Source organism: Dermochelys coriacea, chromosome 5, assembly GCF_009764565.3.
Source record: "Dermochelys coriacea isolate rDerCor1 chromosome 5, rDerCor1.pri.v4, whole genome shotgun sequence".
NCBI lineage: Eukaryota > Metazoa > Chordata > Testudines > Dermochelyidae > Dermochelys > Dermochelys coriacea.
Window position 1 is genome coordinate 117,286,194 of NC_050072.1, and position 19,381 is coordinate 117,305,574.

Below are 19,381 nucleotides of genomic sequence, written 5' to 3' on the forward strand. Positions count from 1 at the left end.
TTGGAGGTACTGTAAACACAAGTAGTGAGCTCTATAGCCCCAAAATAATTAGAGCACAGCTTAGTGCTCGTGAGGAAAAAAAATGCATCACCTACTTCACCCTCTCTTATTCTTTCAGACATATGTGAATACCACGCTGTATGAGAAGTTTACCTATGCAGGCATTGACTGCTCTGCTGAAGAAGCTGCTTAAGACAGAAAAAAAATCTTCATATATTGAATAACCATTAAACAAACCAAAAACTCAGCCTTCTGGGGCACAGAATGGGATGTGCGGTGTATAGCTCTTTGTAAAATATTGTTGAACTACAGATAGCATTGTGTATATCTTACAGTAAGCTCTGCCTCCATAGACTGTAGGAATGTATATACTGTTTTGAGTAAGAATGGGCTAAAGTCATAAATTCTAAAGTTTCAGAGTAGTAGCCGTGTTAGTCTGTATCAGCAAAAACAACGAGGAGTCCGTGTGGCACCTTAGAGACTAACAAATTTATTTGGGCATAAGCTTTTGTGGGCTAGAACCCACTTCATCAGATGCATGGAGTGAAAATACAAGAGCAGGTATAAATACATGAAAGGATGGGGGAGGGCTTACTTTACCAAGTGTGAGGGCAGTCTTTACAAAATGTAAACTTAGCTTCCCCAGTAGTAATTTCTCCCTACTGTTACTCACACCTTCTTGTCAACTATCTGGGCCACTCTCTTATCCCTTCAGAAGTTATTTTTCCTCCCTTGGTATCCTACTGTTAATTGATTTATCTCGATAGACTGACCTCACACTTGGTAAAGCAATCCCCTCCCCCATCCTTTCATGTATTTATACAAGCAACTGCTGTTTGTTTTTTGTCATTCAGTTTAATAGCCAATTTCTGTATTAAATATTAATGTTTATCTTGATTATATATATATTAGAGAGTGATGTTATTTTAGAAAGCCACAGGGCGTTTATCACAAAGACTGGGCATTCATAAATGTATTACATATTGTAAAACACATTTCTAAAAGGTCAGTTTGGCTACAAGTGCAATTTTTTCATTTTGTATTTGAGTCTAATAATACACTGACTAAGTATGGATTATTAGTTAATTATAAACAGGCAAGGTTCACTTACTTGCTTGTGACCACCCTATTCCTTGTGTGCCTGGCTGTAGTTACTGTATGGCCTTTAACAAATAATGTACTAAAAGCCTTTGAAATATTTTTCTTCAGTGGCATTATTAAAAGGTTCTCAACTCCTACACATCATTCAGCTAATGTACATGATGGTCAAGAGGGCAGGAAATATTTTTACATTTCAGTATAATGGCCTTCTGCATTAGTGTGTCTGAGAACTGAATCCGGACTCTTGCTGTCAGCTGAAGATTTTTAATTTGCTCTCAGCCCACGGGTGGCAGGTAGAATAGGACACCTGGGCCGTGGTGGCTCCTCACGGCTGCTGGGTGAATCTTCCTTCACTCCACAGCCACCCCCCCAACAGGTCCCTGCCCCTCGCCGCATCCCCGCCTCACCATCCGTCCCCCACAGAGATGGGGCAAATGAGCCATCTATTGGACACAGTCTGCCTAAAGTGCCAATCAGTTTATATAATATCAAGGCTGTAATATTTTTAAAAATAATTGTTGAAGAATGTTGAAGATGTTTAGACACATTGTAACAGCCCAATAGCCGTCCATCAGGGTTACAATGCACACCAGTTAGCATCACACAGATGTGTCTTCACAAGCCATTTACAGCTCACATTTTTGGGGCCCAAATTTGCAATTGGTTGGGTGGAGGGATCCATTTACTTTTTCAAAATGCAAAACCTAGACAGAGTCTCATGTTCCCAGATATATCAAGGACAATTATATGAAACCTATGTGGGAGGAAGAGACTTTAAAGTGACATGTTTGTGGTACCACCCCTCCCCCTCCAAATAGCCCCCAAACATTTATATCAGTGTATGAACTTGCATGATTATGGCTCGATATGGTACTTTGATTAAACTAATCACGTTACACTAAAGCTTTGAGCCCTCCCTCCTGCTGGTTCTGCAAAGGACACTAGCATTACAGTCCTGGTACTGGTGTGAGCAAGCCCCCCCCCCCCCAAGACCCTAAAGAGGTACTTTATTCCAGAAAGGGACGCTAAGGTGGACTGCATTGTGACTACCCCCATTAGATGGTATGATAGCTACATCATTCCACAGGCTGCCTGTTAAAACAAACTGTGTTTATGTAAACACACAGCTCTGTACAAACAATCACACGTACAAGACAAATTTCAGAGCTATGTGTATATTACCTCATGATTGTTTTTAACCATGCTACCAACCCTAGGTGCATTCAGTCTTCTTCCTGGGGCAGAGAAGTTTGGATTAAACATTTCATGCCCTTTGGACAGCTCACACAACCACCAATTAAAAAAAACCAACAACCCCACTCTCCCTCTCCTCAAACAACACACCCACAAGCCAAGTTTTTAGAGACAGCCCTCTTTCCGGTCCTTTTTCGGGAAAGTTTTGTACCACTTTGCTGTGATGAAAGATTTTTAGCACCCATTTCTTTGTCCACGAAAGGTTGAGCAGTGCTAGCTATGGCCTTTTCAGAGGTGAGTAATAAGTTTCTTTTAGGTATGGCAAGCACCCATTCCACATCTACAATGTCTCTATTTGAAAAAAAACCCTACATATTGGTAATAGTATAGGTCTCCCACTTTACCAGCTTAACTTTAATACAATCTATGTGAGGAAATGATGCATTGTTGTAAGGGGAGTAATGCAATTGGGCTCTTCTACGGGCAACCTCCCCGTTTTCCATTTATGTTTTTGTTAGCTAAGTTTATTTTGTGCAAAGAACCATTTGTCATGGCAGAGCATTCTACCATATGGTTATTTAACCTGCTACTGATTTGGAATAGAGTTGTTTACCCCATCCTCCCTGCACTAGCGCCTACAGGTTTGGTGTCATTTTTTCCTTTCCCTTAATCTTTAACAGGAGAATGTACAAGTAAAATTGCACTCTACATGACACAGGTATCCAGTTTGAGCTATAATAGTGGAAGGATTTCAATGCACTCCATCATCTGTTCTCTACCAAGAAAGAGAAGTCACACCACCTACATTGCCCAAGTTTCATATTTTGTGCATTAACACTTGCAAAACCTGTAGCTAGTGCTACAGCATAAATTATAGATCAGATTATGGAAGCACATACAGGTCGATGAAGAAAAAAAATAGTAGCTTGATGAGAAATAAGTGGCAAACATGTCCTTTGCAGTAAATAGTAACACCTTTAATTTGGAAAAAAAATTGTAGGTTGATGATTGTGACTGACACAGCTTTTGCTTTTTAACTGTTCTTCATAAAAAAAAAAAAAGACCCTACCAAACACCTTTCCAAAGCAAGGTTAACAAAAACAGGTCAAAATAAAAGATAAATCATTAGTTTCTCCATAAACAAGAGTACAGATTACATGTAGCCTAACTTCTTCTCTCTGTTTTAGCTGCATTTAGTTTTCCTTTGGGAAAACTGGCATAGGTGTGAAGACTGTAGCATTTCTCCACTTTATTCTTCTTCTACACCATGCTTTGGTGGGGGGGGGGCAGTGAAAAGAGAGGGACAGTATGGAAGAGAAGTAGGAGAGAAATTAACTTTCCAGGTGTGATGTGCAGACAGCACCAGTGGAACTTAGTGTACTTAATGTAAGTGCAGGGGGGTTGATACATTGGCAATATTAGTAATGTTTTTATGGTCATGGCCATTGACTGCAATACACTAAAAGTGGTTAATACTGAAATATTATGGAAAAGGAAGTGGCTTCCTGTTGATTATTCTGTTCTTGAAGAAAATCACCATTTTCTGCCCTTAGTATCCTCCTTTACTTTCCAAAGCATCAGTTCCATACAAGCAGCAGCATCTTCACTAGAATCATGACCACCAACTAGGAAAGAACAAAGTATATTCATATTTAAAAAGTAGTAAAAGCAACATTTTTCCATTAGATAGTTAGTCCATCACAAAAAGATACAGAGGAAATGAACAGTCAACATTCAGAAAAGTAAATTATTCTAAAACTGACTGATTCAGAGAGCCCAGCTTTACTACTGGCTAGTGAACTATAGAATGGAAAACCAGCAACATAGCAAATAATATTTACATGAACCTGGGACATCTATGAGTGTACTGTGTATACAGGTATTGCATTTAAAACAATTTAGTGACTGAGAAAATAGAGGATGGATGAGATGCAATGGAAGGAAGAGAAACAGAAGTAAAGACAAAAAAATCCCACACGAAAGGTGGTGTTCCAGAATTACATAACTGGCGTACAGCAATAAAATTAATTCAGGAATGGGAATTAGAGGGTAATAACTGAGGGAGAGGGGGTTAGTGACATGATTTGTTTACCCATCATTTGTGAGATAAGCATCCCTGCCTATAGAGAAATGGAAAAAAAAATATCACTGAATGATCAATTGTCTTAAGTATGCAGCCTTGAAAAATACTCCAAAGTAAGTTTGCTTGTTACTAATGATGTAATACTTTTCAACAAATGCAGTTTGTTATGGCTCCTGTGTTGTTCACACACATCCTATCAAACATGGGGACCAAACCTGAACATCTTGTAGGAAACCGGTGACGAAGCTGAAATTCAGTATTTAGACTGATATGACAGGAATTTGCAAAAGCACTTCCATAGTAACATGTAAGGAGTACTGAACTCTTCAGGAGTGATAGTGAAATATCAATAAAAATGAGTATTTAAACCTAAAAAATGGTAAAACTACCTCATATGGAGTAGCTAAACTGAAGTTAGCATTCCCTGACCTTCTGTCAGCTGTACTTATCCATGATTTTAGGAGAACAGAAACATGTTTGGACTGTACCCTACACTGGAAAAAATGATCAAGTCTGGCCTTCAACAATCCACATGCATCTATTATATCTTGACTGTCTCAGCTACTCATTGCACAGTTCAGTTAATTTATATCTTTGCAAGTCTACTTTAAAATGAAAGCATCCAGCTAGGAAGATAGGATAGTAATGCACTGCTTTTATAGTAAAACTAGACATATCTGTCTCTGCCCCACACAAAATGAAAAGTTCAACACCTGGCCTTAAGAGTGACACCACCTGATAGAATATCCAGCTGGGAAAAGTGAACTTCAACAATAGCTAGAGACAAATCTAAAAATACAAGTTCTATACAAATTAAGAGGAATGGTCTGGGGTAAAAAGATTTTTTCCCCCTCCAGATACACATTTGCAGCTCCTATTGTCTTAAAAAAAGTTGTTCATGCCTGTTTTATTAACATTTTTCAACAACGGGAAAAAAAAAAAAAAAAGAGATGAAGCTCCAGTGGCTGGCAATAAGATTTCAAAAAGTTTAGGAGGCTGTAAAATCTATTCCTTTTCCAGTCTTCCTTGAAGCATTTAAACCTGCAGAACTCGTTTCCTATTTGTCCTTCAGAACCTGCAGGCAGCCATTCTTTTTCCTGGTCTTTGAGCTAATGGTGGGTATTTCCATCTGGTAGCATGAGGTAAGGTGGTTGATGGGGGATGTTGTCCAACGCAGACAGAACTGTTTGGTTTCATGAGATTTATAGGCAACAGAAAACTAGCACAGAAGCTATTAAAATAAGCCACCATATAAAATAGCGGTGGTTCAAAGGCTAGAAACAAGCTTTAAACAGAATTACATATAACATATATAGCGAAGTGTGATATGGGTACGAACAAAAAGAGAATACCATTTAAGAACATGAGCTAGTTTCGTTTTGCATAGCACCTGCTCAGCTCACTGAAGTAGCAAAATTTCCATTACCTCAAAAGGAATCAGGGACCAACAATAGGGAGGTATTGATTCCTGAATCTTGTACTTTTCAGATACATTGGAAGAACTACAATTTGCACAAGTTAATAAAATACAACCAAGTAGCTGCTCTGTAATTACTTAATACAACATAAAGTATTGTGTCATCTCCAAACAAATTCCAATGTCATAACATGATATGGAGGCCTTTCAAAGACCTTTTGTATCCTACACAAAAACACTTCAAGTTGTCATCATATGGCAAGCTTTTTCCATCAGAAAGCAATATTTGAGCAAACAGGAGGCTTTAACTTCATGAATTTAGTTCTGACCATTTTCTACCTTTGTTTGTATAAGTTTGCATTGTTGGTTATCAGTTTAATTACATATTTATTGACTATTACTGAAATTCTCATACACTCAGAACTATCTTTATCCAGGATGTTGATACACTTAAAAACTTGGAGACTGAGATCTGAAAGTGAAGAACCCTTGCTAATTAGCACCACTTAGCTTAATAGACGTACGTTTCTTTAAAATGTATGTTCTAGGAAGGTTTGCAATGAGTTTAGCTATATGGAGAGGGAGAGAGAAACCGTTTGCTAAAAGAGTTCCTCGCCCCACAAAATAAATAAAAACCACACACACCCCGCAACGAACACTGGAGAAAATACTTCGTTTCCATTTTTAAAAAGTTTGATTTAAATCTAACTTAACAGATTAAGTTGAAAATTCCCACAAGTTCAAACATCACCCATAGATTGCGTCCTGCTAGTTTGGGGAAAAGACACTTCTGCATTCTCTGAATCTCTGCTTTAAGTGAAAAACTGAACCCAGCCTTAATGTAAAGATGCTACAGTACCTCTATAATTAGAAAGCTCTAAGACAAGGCAGTAGCCAAGATAAAAGATTCAAAACACAAGTTCAAAAAGGGACAACTCATCTTCTGTCAGATATTTGCTTAGGAGAGATCAAAAGTAGAATACTTTTAACTACTTGACTGATTAAAACTATTAAATGGAAGACCATCATGGTTGACTACGAAGAAAGTAGTTCAGGATATGACTGAACATTTCCATATGAGCTCTGGACACCACCACTTGTTTTATAGTATCCAAAAGCGTGCTAGACACCTCATATCGGACATGTTCCCTGCCCCTGAAGTGCTTACAATCTAACACTGGGCATGACAGAGTGGGCATAACAATAGGAAGGAACTCAGGTGAGGAAGGAGTCAAGCAAAAGCAACAAGATCGTGCCATTACTTTGGTTAATTATGTGCGGAAGTTTTCTGTTTGATTAGCTATTATTAAAAAGCCTGTTAATATTAGGTATTGATTCACATTTTGTAGGCACTACAGAAATTCTAAGTTTCAAGGAAACTATGCCTAACATTTTAATAATTTAAACTTGTGCAGTATGGAATTTAGAAGCCAAGGAATGCGAGATCACAGAGCAAGAGTATCTTTGGAGCATATTTACCTTTACACAAAATAAATGTTTAGATGATTAGTTGAAGGCTTCCTTTCAATAGACCATATGATCATAGACAGTTGCAAATTAGGAGCCTCGTAGACCTGGAGTTTGAGTGCAGAAGCATTCAGATAAAAGAGTTCAAAACTCGTATAGGTTCAAAACTTTTGGCCCAATTTGTTTAGCCAAAAATGTTTGAGTGTAATTATATTTTAAAAAAGGAAAACTAAAATGTAAGCCTTACATTTAGTAGCCATAATGACATCCATTTTCGTTGCCCTCAACTGCTATGGCAGATTAATATAGATTCAGAATCAAACAATTACTTTGGGAAAAAATGTAGGTTAAGATAAATGAGATCTTTCATGGTTTATTTTTAAGGTAGGCAGGCTATTGGCTCCAGAGGATACCAAAAATCTTGCATCTAATGGTTCTACTCATTTGAAATACAGTCCAGATTCCACACAATGTTGCAGCTTAAAGGTTGTGCCTGCTCTTCCTTGGAATACCCTTTTTGCCCCTTTTCCTCCCCAAGCACCTTTGTGTGTCATTCAGTCATGCAGCAAATAGAAGCACTCTGAAAATGAGAACTGACTGTCAGCCAAGACAGATTACTAATAATGTACAGCACGTCTCATTTTATTCATAGAAGTAATTGTACATGTACACATATGTAGTTTTACTGATTTTTCTTTTAAGCCCAAGTGAGCAATTCATTTTTACGATTTTAAAACTGAAATCCAATGAAATTTTAAGGATGGTATTTTGTATCCTAACAAAAAACCTTGTGTGTCAGGTCTCTAGCTAGCATATGTGAATCTGTATTTAAAACATGTATGTAAAATATTTATCAGCCATAACCCATTATGTTTTACATTTTGCCCCTCAGACTTTTTTTTTTTTTTTTTTACACTCCCTCAAATTGGTTTTCCCTCCTTTCAGTGCTACTTGTAGATAGCATGATTTCCTTGCTCATATATTTCTATACATTTGATACATACATTGGTTTTGTCACTGTTAGAACTTTTCCCTCTAGGAGAGAGAAAATACTAAAAAAATTACTGAATATTGCATTTAATAATTGGACTAAAAGTAATCCTCCAAAATAATAACAAGAATTTTAGTTATAAGTTGGGGACGCATCAATTAGAAGTAACGGAAGAGGAGAAGGACCTTGGAGTATTGGTTGATGATAGGATGACTATGAGCTGCCAATGTGATATGGCTGTGAAAAAAGCTAATGCGGTTTTGGGATGCATCAGGAGAGGCATTTCCAGTAGGGATAAGGAGGTTTTAGTACCATTATACAAGGCACTGGTGAGACCTCACCTAGAATACTGTGTGCAGTTCTGGTCTCCCATGTTCAAAAAGGATGAATTCAAACTGGAGCAGGTACAGAGAAGGGCTACTAGGATGATCCGAGGAATGGAAAACTTGTCTTATGAAAGGAGACTTAAGGAGCTTGGCTTGTTCAGCCTAACTAAAAGAAGGTTGAGGGGAGATATGATTGCTCTCTATAAAGATATCAGAGGGATAAATACAGGAGAGGGAGAGGAATTATTTCAGCTCAGCACCAATGTGGACACAAGAACAAATGGATATAAACTGGCCACCAGGAAGTTTAGACTTGAAATCAGATGAAGGTTTTTAACCATCAGAGGAATGAAGTTTTGGAATAGCCTTCCAAGGGAAGCAGTGGGGGCAAAAGATCTATCTGGTTTTAAGATTCTACTCAATAAGTTTATGGAGGAGATGGTATGATGGGAGAATGGGATTTTGGTAAGTAATCGATCTTTAAATATTCAGGGTAAATAGGACTAATCCCCTGAGATGGGATATTAGATGGATGGGATCTGAGTTACCCAGGAAAGAATTTTCTGTAGTATCTGGCTGGTGAATCTTGCCCATATGCTCAGGGTTTAGCCGATGGCCATATTTGGGGTCGGGAAAGAATTTTCCTCCAGGGCAGATTGGAGAGGCCCTGGAGGTTTTTCGCCTTCCTCTGTAGCATGGGGCATGGTTGACTTGAGGGAGGCTTCTCTGCTCCTTGAAGTCTTTAAACCATGATTTAAGGACTTCAATAGCTCAGACAAGGGTGAGGTTTTTCATAGGAGTGGGTGGGTGAGATTCTGTGACCTGCGCTGTGCAGGAGGTCGGACTAGATGATCAGAATGGTCCCTTCTGACCTTAGTATCTATGAATCTATAAATGAAAATGGTTGAAACATAGGTACACAAGTTGCACTTTGAAAGTTAATTCCACTGGGAGAGAAAATGGAGAAGAGAATCTCAAAACTGAAGAAATGTTAAAGTGCAACCAATGTAAAATGCAATCTTACACAAGATTCTATACCTTAATTTATGAAATTAAGAGTGTCATTCCCACATAGAAAAATAATAGTTGCAAGTTAAATGGTGACAATTTTGCCTTAAGTACTTCCACATCTACACTTGCAGTATTTTATGTATATACTACAATGACCACTGCAAATACTGATGCAATTTCATCTAGACAAAGTTAGCAAGTTTTTAAAAGGGCAACAACCATACTATTAGATTACATTGTTGCTTGGTACTTTTCCTTTTATTATGCAAATCACCAATGGTTTATATAGAAACTAAAATAAGCTCCTACCATCATCTTGAATAATTCGTCTGAGGTAATCAGCCATTAGATTTCTAAGTGCTCTTTTATGAGGCAAGCCTAGCCGATGAGGAAACACCACTGCTGTGTCCACAACAGTGTTATGAATCAGCTGTTAAAAAAAAATTGCAGTGGTCTATGTTAAGTACATCCGTGATCACAAGTCCAATTACATTTTTCCTTTAATAAAATAAAACTGTTCTTAAAAATTCTCATGGATAAAGCACTGCCTCTGTCACCCTTCTTATCCATTTCCTTCATTAAAAACCTTAAACTGTTCTCATCCTTGATTTCTTCATACTATTCCTGTTCTATGTTTTATCCGGTCTTATTACATTATAAATTCTTAAGGGCAGGAGCTGTCTCTATATGTTCTGTAAAGTGTTATGTATATTACATGATCTAGACATTTGTTAATTTGATGTACAGTCAGCAACTATCAACTATTTTTAGGCCACAAGCTAATATTTTACCACTTTTTATTCTTGCCAGAAATCTGTATGAAAAAGCACCGATAAGTTCATACGTAGTATGAAAAAATTCATAATTTTAGCTTCTGAATATTAATCAATGGCAATGACTCCCTACTAGGATTGCCAAATGCTTTTTTCTTTTTTACATTTGGCTGAAATCTTCCATTGAGTACTAGTGCCTTTCACAGGTTTAAAATTAACTAGTGTCAGTCCAATAAATTCTGTTAGAAACCTGGATATTGAATATGTGCAGCAAGCAGTTTTGTGTTCATCTATGCTTGCTTCAGCAGTGATTCAGTACAAATATATGCTCATTTATTTAAGTGTTCACCGACTGTTTTAAGGCAATTATAAGCAGTTGGCGAATTCATTAGAGTTTATGCTAAAAAGGCAAATAGTAGCAGATTTTTCCCCCCATTTAATAAAAAGGAAAATATAATGCAAGGGTGATGTGAAACTGCATAGTTAAAAGCACAAAAAAAAAGGAAAATGAAATTTTCACTGAAGTTTTCTTGCTTGTGTTGTGTCTCTCTCTATTCTGTATCTAAGTATGAAATGAATAGTTTTCATATCACTGCCATATATATGATAAAAAACACAACATGTATAATGCTGACAAATTAATCTGACAAAATCTTAACTTTCATTTCCTATTTCATTATTTTAACTGGGCACCATTATATCCTGCAATAAGTTCAGTTCTATTCTAAAGATACTCTCCTGAAGACCAGCTGCTTTGAAGTTAAAGTTAGTGACAGCACAGGTTTAAAAAAAATCTTGTAGAAATTTCATAGAACTAATGCTTAAATGTTTTACCTTAAGAGCAAATAAATCATTTTCTAAACTGTGTCCAATTAAAATAGTATCTGCACTGAACAAGTTTAGCAATATTGCCTGCACATCCCGAATAGATGATGTAATGTTCTTCAAGTCCTCTTCTGTCACTCCAGAAAATCTAAGATAGATTTAAAAGAGCTTCAGTAAGTGAGAAATATAGCAAGTGAACAGTAGAAAGAGCTAGTCTCTGGACTCCTTTTTGTAGCATTCAAATTAACTCTAGCCAGCTTTGGAACCCAGTAGACCAATTTTTATTCTTTTCTCCAGCGAAGGTGAAGGATAATGAGGTTACCGGCTTTGGCCCTGCTTTCAGAAAAAATACCGTGACAGCTGGCTGCAGATTGTCCACATAAGCATGGAATGAAGGAGGATTTGGGGTACTACAAGGACACAAGTCCTGCTATTGAGAGAGACTGAAGCAGGAACCACAGACTGGGCATTTTCTGGGCTTCTTTCTTCTCCTCTTTGATAGTGAATCAGAGCAGGTAAAAAGCAAAAGCCTCTAAAAAGGTTGCCTTGCCTTAAGACATTTGCTGCTACTTCCGCAAAGGAAGAAATCAAAACTTTGGAACGGAATGCATGAGGATCCTGAGGAGGCTGGAGCCAAAAAAACTTTTGCATCCAGGATGGATGCCTCTTGCCTGACTGGCAGGCAAGGAGATGGGACATACACAGAATCTGCATTAATAGCAGTCACATTTCAGCAAATGTTACTCCAATATATTTTCAAGTTCGTTATTTAAAAGTTGTGATGCTTCAGACAGGCATCACAAACATTAACATCTCTAGATTTTTAAGTAAAGTCACACGAAAATCCAGCTATCCATTTGGGGAAAAACAGGGAAAAATTTACATAATGTAGAAAAGAGGTTTTTGTTTAACTTAAAGCAGATAGCCAATTGTTTTGTATCCAAGTTCATCTACAATAAGTAGAAAAAAGCTTTAAAAAAGTAAATGTAGAAAATATATACTGAACTTCTCAGAACTGTTTCAGAGTAGCAGCCGTGTTAGTCTGTATTCGCAAAAAGAAAAGGAGTACTTGTGGCACCTTAGAGACTAACAAATTTGTCAGTCTCTAAGGTGCCACAAGTACTCCTTTTCTTTTCTCAGAACTGAGTTTTTTTTCCATTAAAATCAACAGTTTGTGAATTAAGGCACTATCATCTTCAAATGTTATAGTTTTTTTTTTTTTTTAAAGATACACATACCTAGTATTATAGTCTATGATTTCATTATCTGGTTTAACAAGTGTATCATAGGCAACCTGTAGGTTGGAATCAACCACTGTCACTCTAGTAAGTTCCAGACCTTGTGTTGTGTAACACTAAAAGAAAACAAAACAAAAGTTAAATGAGAATTTAGAGTGTGTCACTTATGTGCCTTTTGCTCTTTATACAATGTATGTAACATGAAGGAACCACACAGCTAGTGGGGTCCAAATAATCGTTATACCTACCCTTTCCTGCAGCCACACTTAAGTTTTGTTTCCCTTCCCAAAAAAAAACAAAAAACAAAAACCAAAACCAAAAACACACACAAAAAAACCCACCACAGATTGCCACAACAGTTAAGTTTCTCTATATTGATTCCATCTCAATCTTTCCTTAAGGAATGAGCAGTCTCTGGATGTCATAAGTTTTATTTAGGTAATACTAAACAGCCTCCAATTTGGTGGTATTCTTCATAGATAGAATGCACCCAGTTCAGCCTAAATCTTAATGAAAACCCATTCCACCACTTTTTATTCCTAGAACAGAATTATACACAGTATTTCTTATGAAGCAACATTCAAAAGTAGCTGACAAATATTTGGTTTGAGCTGAATATTTCAAGAAGCCTAAAGTTAAACCATACCATCTCACAGTCGAGTGCAAACACACCATGATTTCCATCAGCTGGAGTTAGTTTGATAAACGTCTTCACGAAGCCTTCCAGGTTTTCCTTTCGGCCATCGTGTACATGGAGCTGTGAAGTTTCCATTAGCATTAAAATGTGATTAGTAAGTGTCTTATTGCTATGTCAGCAAAACCCCATATTATACATAATCTTTACTGATGGAAGGTTTTTTTCACATCAGTGTAGGACCACTATCTCCCCATCCAAACGTAGCTAGATCAAGGGAAATTTTTCCATCAACCTAGCTGCATCTACACTGGGTGGTTAGGTTAGCATAGCTATTTCATTCAGTGATGAATTTTTCACACCTCTGAGCAATGTAAATCTGTCAACCTAAATTTTAAGTGTAGACCAAGTGTTATTCAAATTACTGAGAGTGTAATTTATCTTTGATACAGACTAAAGTTAAACAAGAGAGCCTTTTATTTAACATTCTCCACTCAATCTACTAAATCTTAGTATAGAAACCTAAGTTTCTGTAAAGATAACTGTTCATAAACTGATCTATGACAACTGGTGGGCCATGGGTAACTGGCTGGTCACAAGGTGCTGGCTCTCTTTTTTTTCCCTGAAGAAAGAAATTAATGGAGGAGAAGGGTGTATAAAAATAAGCAAAATTAGACATGATTCTTTTTGGAAAAACCACCCTAATTATATTAGAAATAGCTGAAACAATACAATTACTTTCCTATTACATTGCCATGAAAATAGCCACAGGGCTATTTTGTGATCAGAAGTACACATCCCCTGCTATCAGAGTGGAAAGGGAAGTGGGTCCTTGAGACACTTTCTTAATATGTGATCCCCCCTTGTGAAAAAGTTTGAGAAGCAATGCTAACATGTTCCTACCTTTGCAACCTGGCATCCAGGAGACCCAACTACTCCTTCACAACAGCTATACCGTGTTTCTAAGCCACCAGGAACTGCCATAGAAGTGAAAGGAAAATTCAAAAAGCAGTCAGTCAAACAGCTGAAACAAATCAGTACTTGTTGGAATAAGCAGTTTACTTTTCCATCGGTCACTATAAAAGAATAAAGTAAAGTTTAATTTTGGTTTCTTTTTCTACTTGGAGTGAATGTAAAATTTCTTTAGTAAATGAAGTTAACCATGCCAGAAGTTCGCCCCATTTTTTTCAACTCATGTAGACTTCCCAGGGTCATTCTTGGGCTGAAGCTAGAAGATTCAGTAAATGGTCATTTCTAGTTTAGATTCTAAATGATATATTTATTACATACAAAACCCCCTACATTACGTAACATTTTTCTAGGTGGCAAAGACAGGGACTTACGACAGACACTGCAAAAACTTAAGTTGCTTGTGAAGCCTTAATTCTGTCCCCTTGAATGTATGCATTACAAGATCTAAATACTGGCATTTCCTAACTTTTGAATGCTTGATATTGCAACCTAGATAATGTTCTTTAATTTTTTTTATTTGCTTGTGGGGTTTTTTTGGTAATAAAAATGTAAACACAAATGATATTTTGTGCAACTCTACCAAGCCCTTCCCCTCCCCCCATCATGCATCATTAGTTGATTTTGAATCCTGAACCTTGGGCATTGCAGCACAAATTGAGCTACAGGATTATTTATATTAGCTGGCACCTGAATACGATGGAAATGGGCCACCTGCTGTATCTCAGAAAGGGACTTGAGGGGAGCCAGGCCCAGCCCTTCCCACTTCTGTATCAGGAAGAAACAGGAGCTCTTTCTTCATGTGCTGCCCTCTGATGGGGGAAAGGATGAACCATTGGGGCAATATGCTGGTCTGGGAAGGGTGAGTCCCACAGCTGAAGTGACTAAAAGGAAATGACAGGTTTCAGAGTAGCAGCCGTGTTAGTCTGTATTCACAAAAAGAAAAGGAGTACTTGTGGCACCTTAGAGACTAACAAATTTATTTGAGCATAAGCTTTCGTGAGCTACAGCTCACTTCATCGGAAATGCATCCGATGAAGTGAGCTGTAGCTCACGAAAGCTTATGCTCAAATAAATTTGTTAGTCTCTAAGGTGCCACAAGTACTCCTTTTCTAAAAGGAAATGGTGATTTTCAGAAGCTTCTCAGCCAAACCTGAAAAAAATTTCATGAGGCAAAGAAAAGGCACTACCCTGACTCCAGGGCTTTCTCAAAGCTGAATTTCAAATGGCGGTTATAAACAATAAGGTACTACGGCTTCTCAAAAGAAATCAAAAAGACCTTTTAAAGCAAACAGTATTAAAACTACTTAAATAAAGGGGTCACTACCAGCTCCACCTATAACAAAACTTTCCTGAAGCAAAAGACATGTTTTAAGGCACCTGTACTTGACTCCATGGTGGTATGTCCAGGTCAGTAGAAGCCAGACTTCTCACACAGAAATTTGGTATGTTGTGTTGTATCCACAATCCCCAGTGCACAGCAGATATTTCTAGTTTTATCTGCATCCCAATCCAAGCACACTTCAAGGTTGTAAACAAGATCATAATATGAAACATTAGCAATTAAAAAGTTCTTTTAAATGATTTTTGATTGTGGCTTCCATCAAGAGTGAACACCAACTATACTAACCTTTTTGTCTTAGTACTCTACCAGAATGGTAGTTGCATTCTTCTTTACGAATGTGCTTTCCTGAAGCAGTAACAGTGTATATTTCTCCACATCTACAACATACTCTTTTGGAAGCTGAAAGAAGTATGATAGTTCAATGACTAATTAAAATTCAGCCTTGAAATAATTCTACTTGCCCATTAGAAAAGATTTCCTCACTCTGGACAAGTGAAACAATATAAGATTTTCTTCCTTTTCAATCATCATCAGGGTAAGTGATAGGCATAGTAACTACTTGCCTAGATAAGTAAATACATTTTTATGACAAGTTTTTCAAGGCTGGTCAAGTTAATGACAAAAAAACATTTTAGCACTAAAATAATATGAATTCCTGTGGCATAATTCTGATATATCCATCAGTTATAAGAATTAAAAGTTTATTCTTAACAAGAAAGCCTTTTTAAAAACCTCACAAATTCAGTTCTTGAACTATCTTATTAATCCAACTACTTAAGTACAAGACTCTAGAACCTTTCTGGTTTACTAATACAGCACCGTGGACAGAATATGCAATTCTGGGCAAGAATTTCACTTGGGAATAGTTCTACTAAAATTAATGGAATTATTTGAGAGTAAAACCTAAAGAATTTTGTAACTGCAACTATCAGGGTCCAAGTAGTTACCTCACACCTTTGTACACAAATTTCAATACAATATATACCAGATAACTGTTTTTTGGTAAGTTAAGAGGAAGTAGTTTTGTATGAAAAAAATCATTTTTTTCCATATCAACTGTTATTAACATTTACAAATTCTGGTTTCATTCACTTACCATCAGATACAGCTGTTTTTGTAATTCCATTACTTAATATAGCACTGCCAGGTTTTTCAGGATTTGGTTGTGGGTAGCCATTCTCATGCAATTGTTCCTCAGTCAGAACATAGTCTTTTAGAATTCTATAGAGAACAATTCCTGTAAAATCTAACAGCATTTAAAACTGGTTAGAGCAGGTAAGACAATGAATTTCAAAGCAAACATGATTTGGACATTTTAGATGCACATTTAAGGTTTTGCTTCAGCTATACGCAATCATTTTACAGTTTGTTTACCTGATCATGTCTCTAACAGCAACCAAAATTAACAAAAAACAAAACCCTACGTAGAGCAAGATATTAAAATGACTTCCAACAAGTTACTACTTAACACTAACGAAAGATTGCTTTTTCAGATTATGGTTTTGTATTCTCACTTCATATAGAAATTCAATTCTTTCCTTGTCTTTAAAAACAAAATTTGAAACATCAGTGATTTGAAAAACAGCATCCTCATTCTGTTTTAGAAGTTGGTAGTATGTTGGTCATGGGTGGCATTTGGGGTGGATACGTAAAAAATAAATAAATAAATAAATCTAACAATAGGAGAAGGACCAGGAAACTCTGAATGAAAGTTTATTTAAATGTTGAAAAAAGTTGCCCTAGTTTATATGTAAATGAGGGAAGGTACATATTTTAGATAAGAACTATCAGATTGTTTTACCATTCTTCTCTTCCAGTTTTCTAGATCCAGTTGCATTAGTACATCTGCTGCCACAAGACTGCCCTAAAAATAGAAAAACACTTTGAAAAGATTTTTAAATGCATCTTCTAAACTTCAGATTTCTGTGTCAGTTACAGTGAAAGTATTTTTTAAGAATTAAAACATTGTATATCATTGGTAACTTTTTAGAAGCATGTTTACACGAAAATAATTTAAATAAAATCATCAGTAATGAGGCAAAATAGAATGATATTTATCTTTGTCAGACATCACTCCTTTCTCCCTCCCCGCTCCCCTACATAATTTCTTACCATTTGGAGAGAGACTACCTTGATCCCTCAGCTTTTTAAGAGTGTTCACAGCTATGTTCAGATACATATTTTTACTGCCACAACGATCATAAATTGCTTTTTCTTCTACCAATGCCTACATTTAAAAGAGTAAGAAAAATTTAAGGGCATATAGCTTATTGTAAATTTTGCAGAGCTTTGTTAGTCAGAATCTAAGAAGGTTTTGCACTCCGAACTGACAATTTCAAGCTGTAGTGTCCTAGACACTTAAGTGCTACATCAATCATATACAATAATAAGTTGTATAAATATTTGGAAGCAATAGCAAAAACTCCATTTCAGGAACTAGAAAGTTAAGTCAGGCCCTTGAAAGTGAACACACCTCTAAGTGAAAATAAGAGTGATACTTTACATCAAATCCTAAATATAAATTTATAGATAGGGATTACTGAAACCTTATCTTGCAAATAGATGAAACTGAAGAATATAAAGAGCACCATTATACAACTAAGTGAAACACAGTTAGTGTAACATTAAAAAGTCTTTAATAAAAAAGATTTTCTTGCATAGAAGGAAAAAATAATAGTCAAGGTTTCCGTTGGAGAGTGGATATTATTTCCACTCCCCTTTTTTGAAGCCCTAAGCAGTAAAGTCTGATCTGTCTTGTCTTATTTTATTTTTATTTACTTTAATATTATGTATATTTTATTATTGCCTGGTAGATTCTGCATGTTCCATTTCAAGGCAGTTTAGTACTATGACACTCGGGGACAGATTAGCAATACCGCAGAGCATCCCAGAAGAAGTCAGTAGATGCTATAAATTTTTAGGGCTAGGAAAATTTCCCCAAGCTTCCTCCTGTAAAGGTGTAGTGGAAGAAGTTGAAGGACATCAAGCAATTTGACAGAAGAGGAAAGAAGAGCTAATGAGATAGGTTTATAGATTGAATGTGCTGCAGTGAACCTGGCTTTCTGCTTTGGAGAATACTTGACAACAAAAATTTGTTCCTTTCTTCAGAGGCAACAACTACTTCCCCTCTCCTTGATTTTACATGTGGCAAATTAGGGGGGCAGGGAGGGGGAAATCAGTAAGACACTAAGGGCTTGTCTTCACTACCAGGGTAAGTCGACTTAAGTTACGCTACACCAGCTACGTGAATAACGTAGCTTAGATCGACTTACCCCTGAGTCTTCACTGTGCTGCGTCCACGGGAGATGCTCTCCGGTTGACTTCCCTTACTCTTCTTGGAGAGGTGGAGTACCAGGATCAACCGGAGAGCGCTCTGCTGTCGATTTAGCGGGTCTTCACTAGACCTGCTAAATCGACCCCTGCTGCATAGACTGTAGCGAAGACCATCCCTCAGGGTAGGAAAATGAAAGAATAAAAACAGTTTAAGAATAAAGGAAAAATTAGGAGAATATGAAGCACAGAAACAAGGAACAACTGAAAACAATGAGGCTACCTGGAGAGAACAAATACTGGGAAGACACTGAAGAGGAAATACTTAAACAGTAAAGAAATATTATACCTTAAAAACATACAGGGAAAAAGACAGAAAATGCATCAAGGTATACAATACAGTTCTGTAAAAGGAATACCGTGAAGGGAGAAAGCAAGGAAACATAGCAAGTTATTTTATTTTTAAGAACATCATCAAGATGTTACAATGCATGTTTTCACTAGAAATTGAATTACAGGTATTTTACCTGGGACCCTAGCAGAATGGCTTCACAGAAGGCCCTCAAATTTGCAGTAATCAAGAAATTTGGGCCACATCGAAGATGTTACCCAGGCTGCTAGTGCCCATGAGCCCATCCTAGAGTAAATTTAAATGTATTTACTTGGGATGGCGTGGGCAGTATAATAGAATATCTAGGGAAATCAATGACCTGGACCATTGTGGCTGCTTTTTGAGT

At 36.9% G+C, this 19,381-nt stretch overlaps 2 protein-coding genes across 13 annotated transcripts in view; one reads left to right on the forward strand and one right to left on the reverse strand.

The window, feature by feature from the left end:
* The window catches only part of LOC119855619 (intraflagellar transport protein 74 homolog), a 165,735-nt gene extending 164,535 nt beyond the window's left edge, over positions 1-1,200 (forward strand). For all 10 annotated transcript variants that reach the window (XM_043515100.1, XM_043515099.1, XM_043515102.1 and 7 more), the window contains one exon: positions 119-1,200. In XM_043515100.1, the coding sequence (XP_043371035.1) occupies positions 119-193 (75 nt within the window). In that variant the 3' untranslated portion in view covers positions 194-1,200. The remainder of the gene's footprint in view (positions 1-118) is intronic.
* Positions 1,201-2,428: 1,228 nt separating this feature from the next.
* The window catches only part of LOC119855374 (RNA exonuclease 1 homolog), a 31,709-nt gene continuing 14,756 nt past the window's right edge, over positions 2,429-19,381 (reverse strand). Inside the window, exons 7-16 of one of the 3 annotated variants that reach the window (XM_038401164.2) lie at positions 17,487-17,601; positions 17,176-17,238; positions 16,471-16,620; positions 15,660-15,773; positions 13,964-14,037; positions 13,073-13,183; positions 12,427-12,542; positions 11,198-11,336; positions 9,900-10,020; positions 2,429-3,920 (exon numbers count right to left, since the gene is read on the reverse strand). In XM_038401164.2, the coding sequence (XP_038257092.1) occupies positions 3,829-3,920; positions 9,900-10,020; positions 11,198-11,336; positions 12,427-12,542; positions 13,073-13,183; positions 13,964-14,037; positions 15,660-15,773; positions 16,471-16,620; positions 17,176-17,238; positions 17,487-17,601 (1,095 nt within the window). In that variant the 3' untranslated portion in view covers positions 2,429-3,828. Of the gene's footprint in view, positions 3,921-5,696; positions 6,268-9,899; positions 10,021-11,197; positions 11,337-12,426; positions 12,543-13,072; positions 13,184-13,963; positions 14,038-15,659; positions 15,774-16,470; positions 16,621-17,175; positions 17,239-17,486; positions 17,602-19,381 lie in introns of those variants that run through there. The other 2 variants (XM_043515111.1, XM_043515112.1) reach the window with 2 other exon arrangements.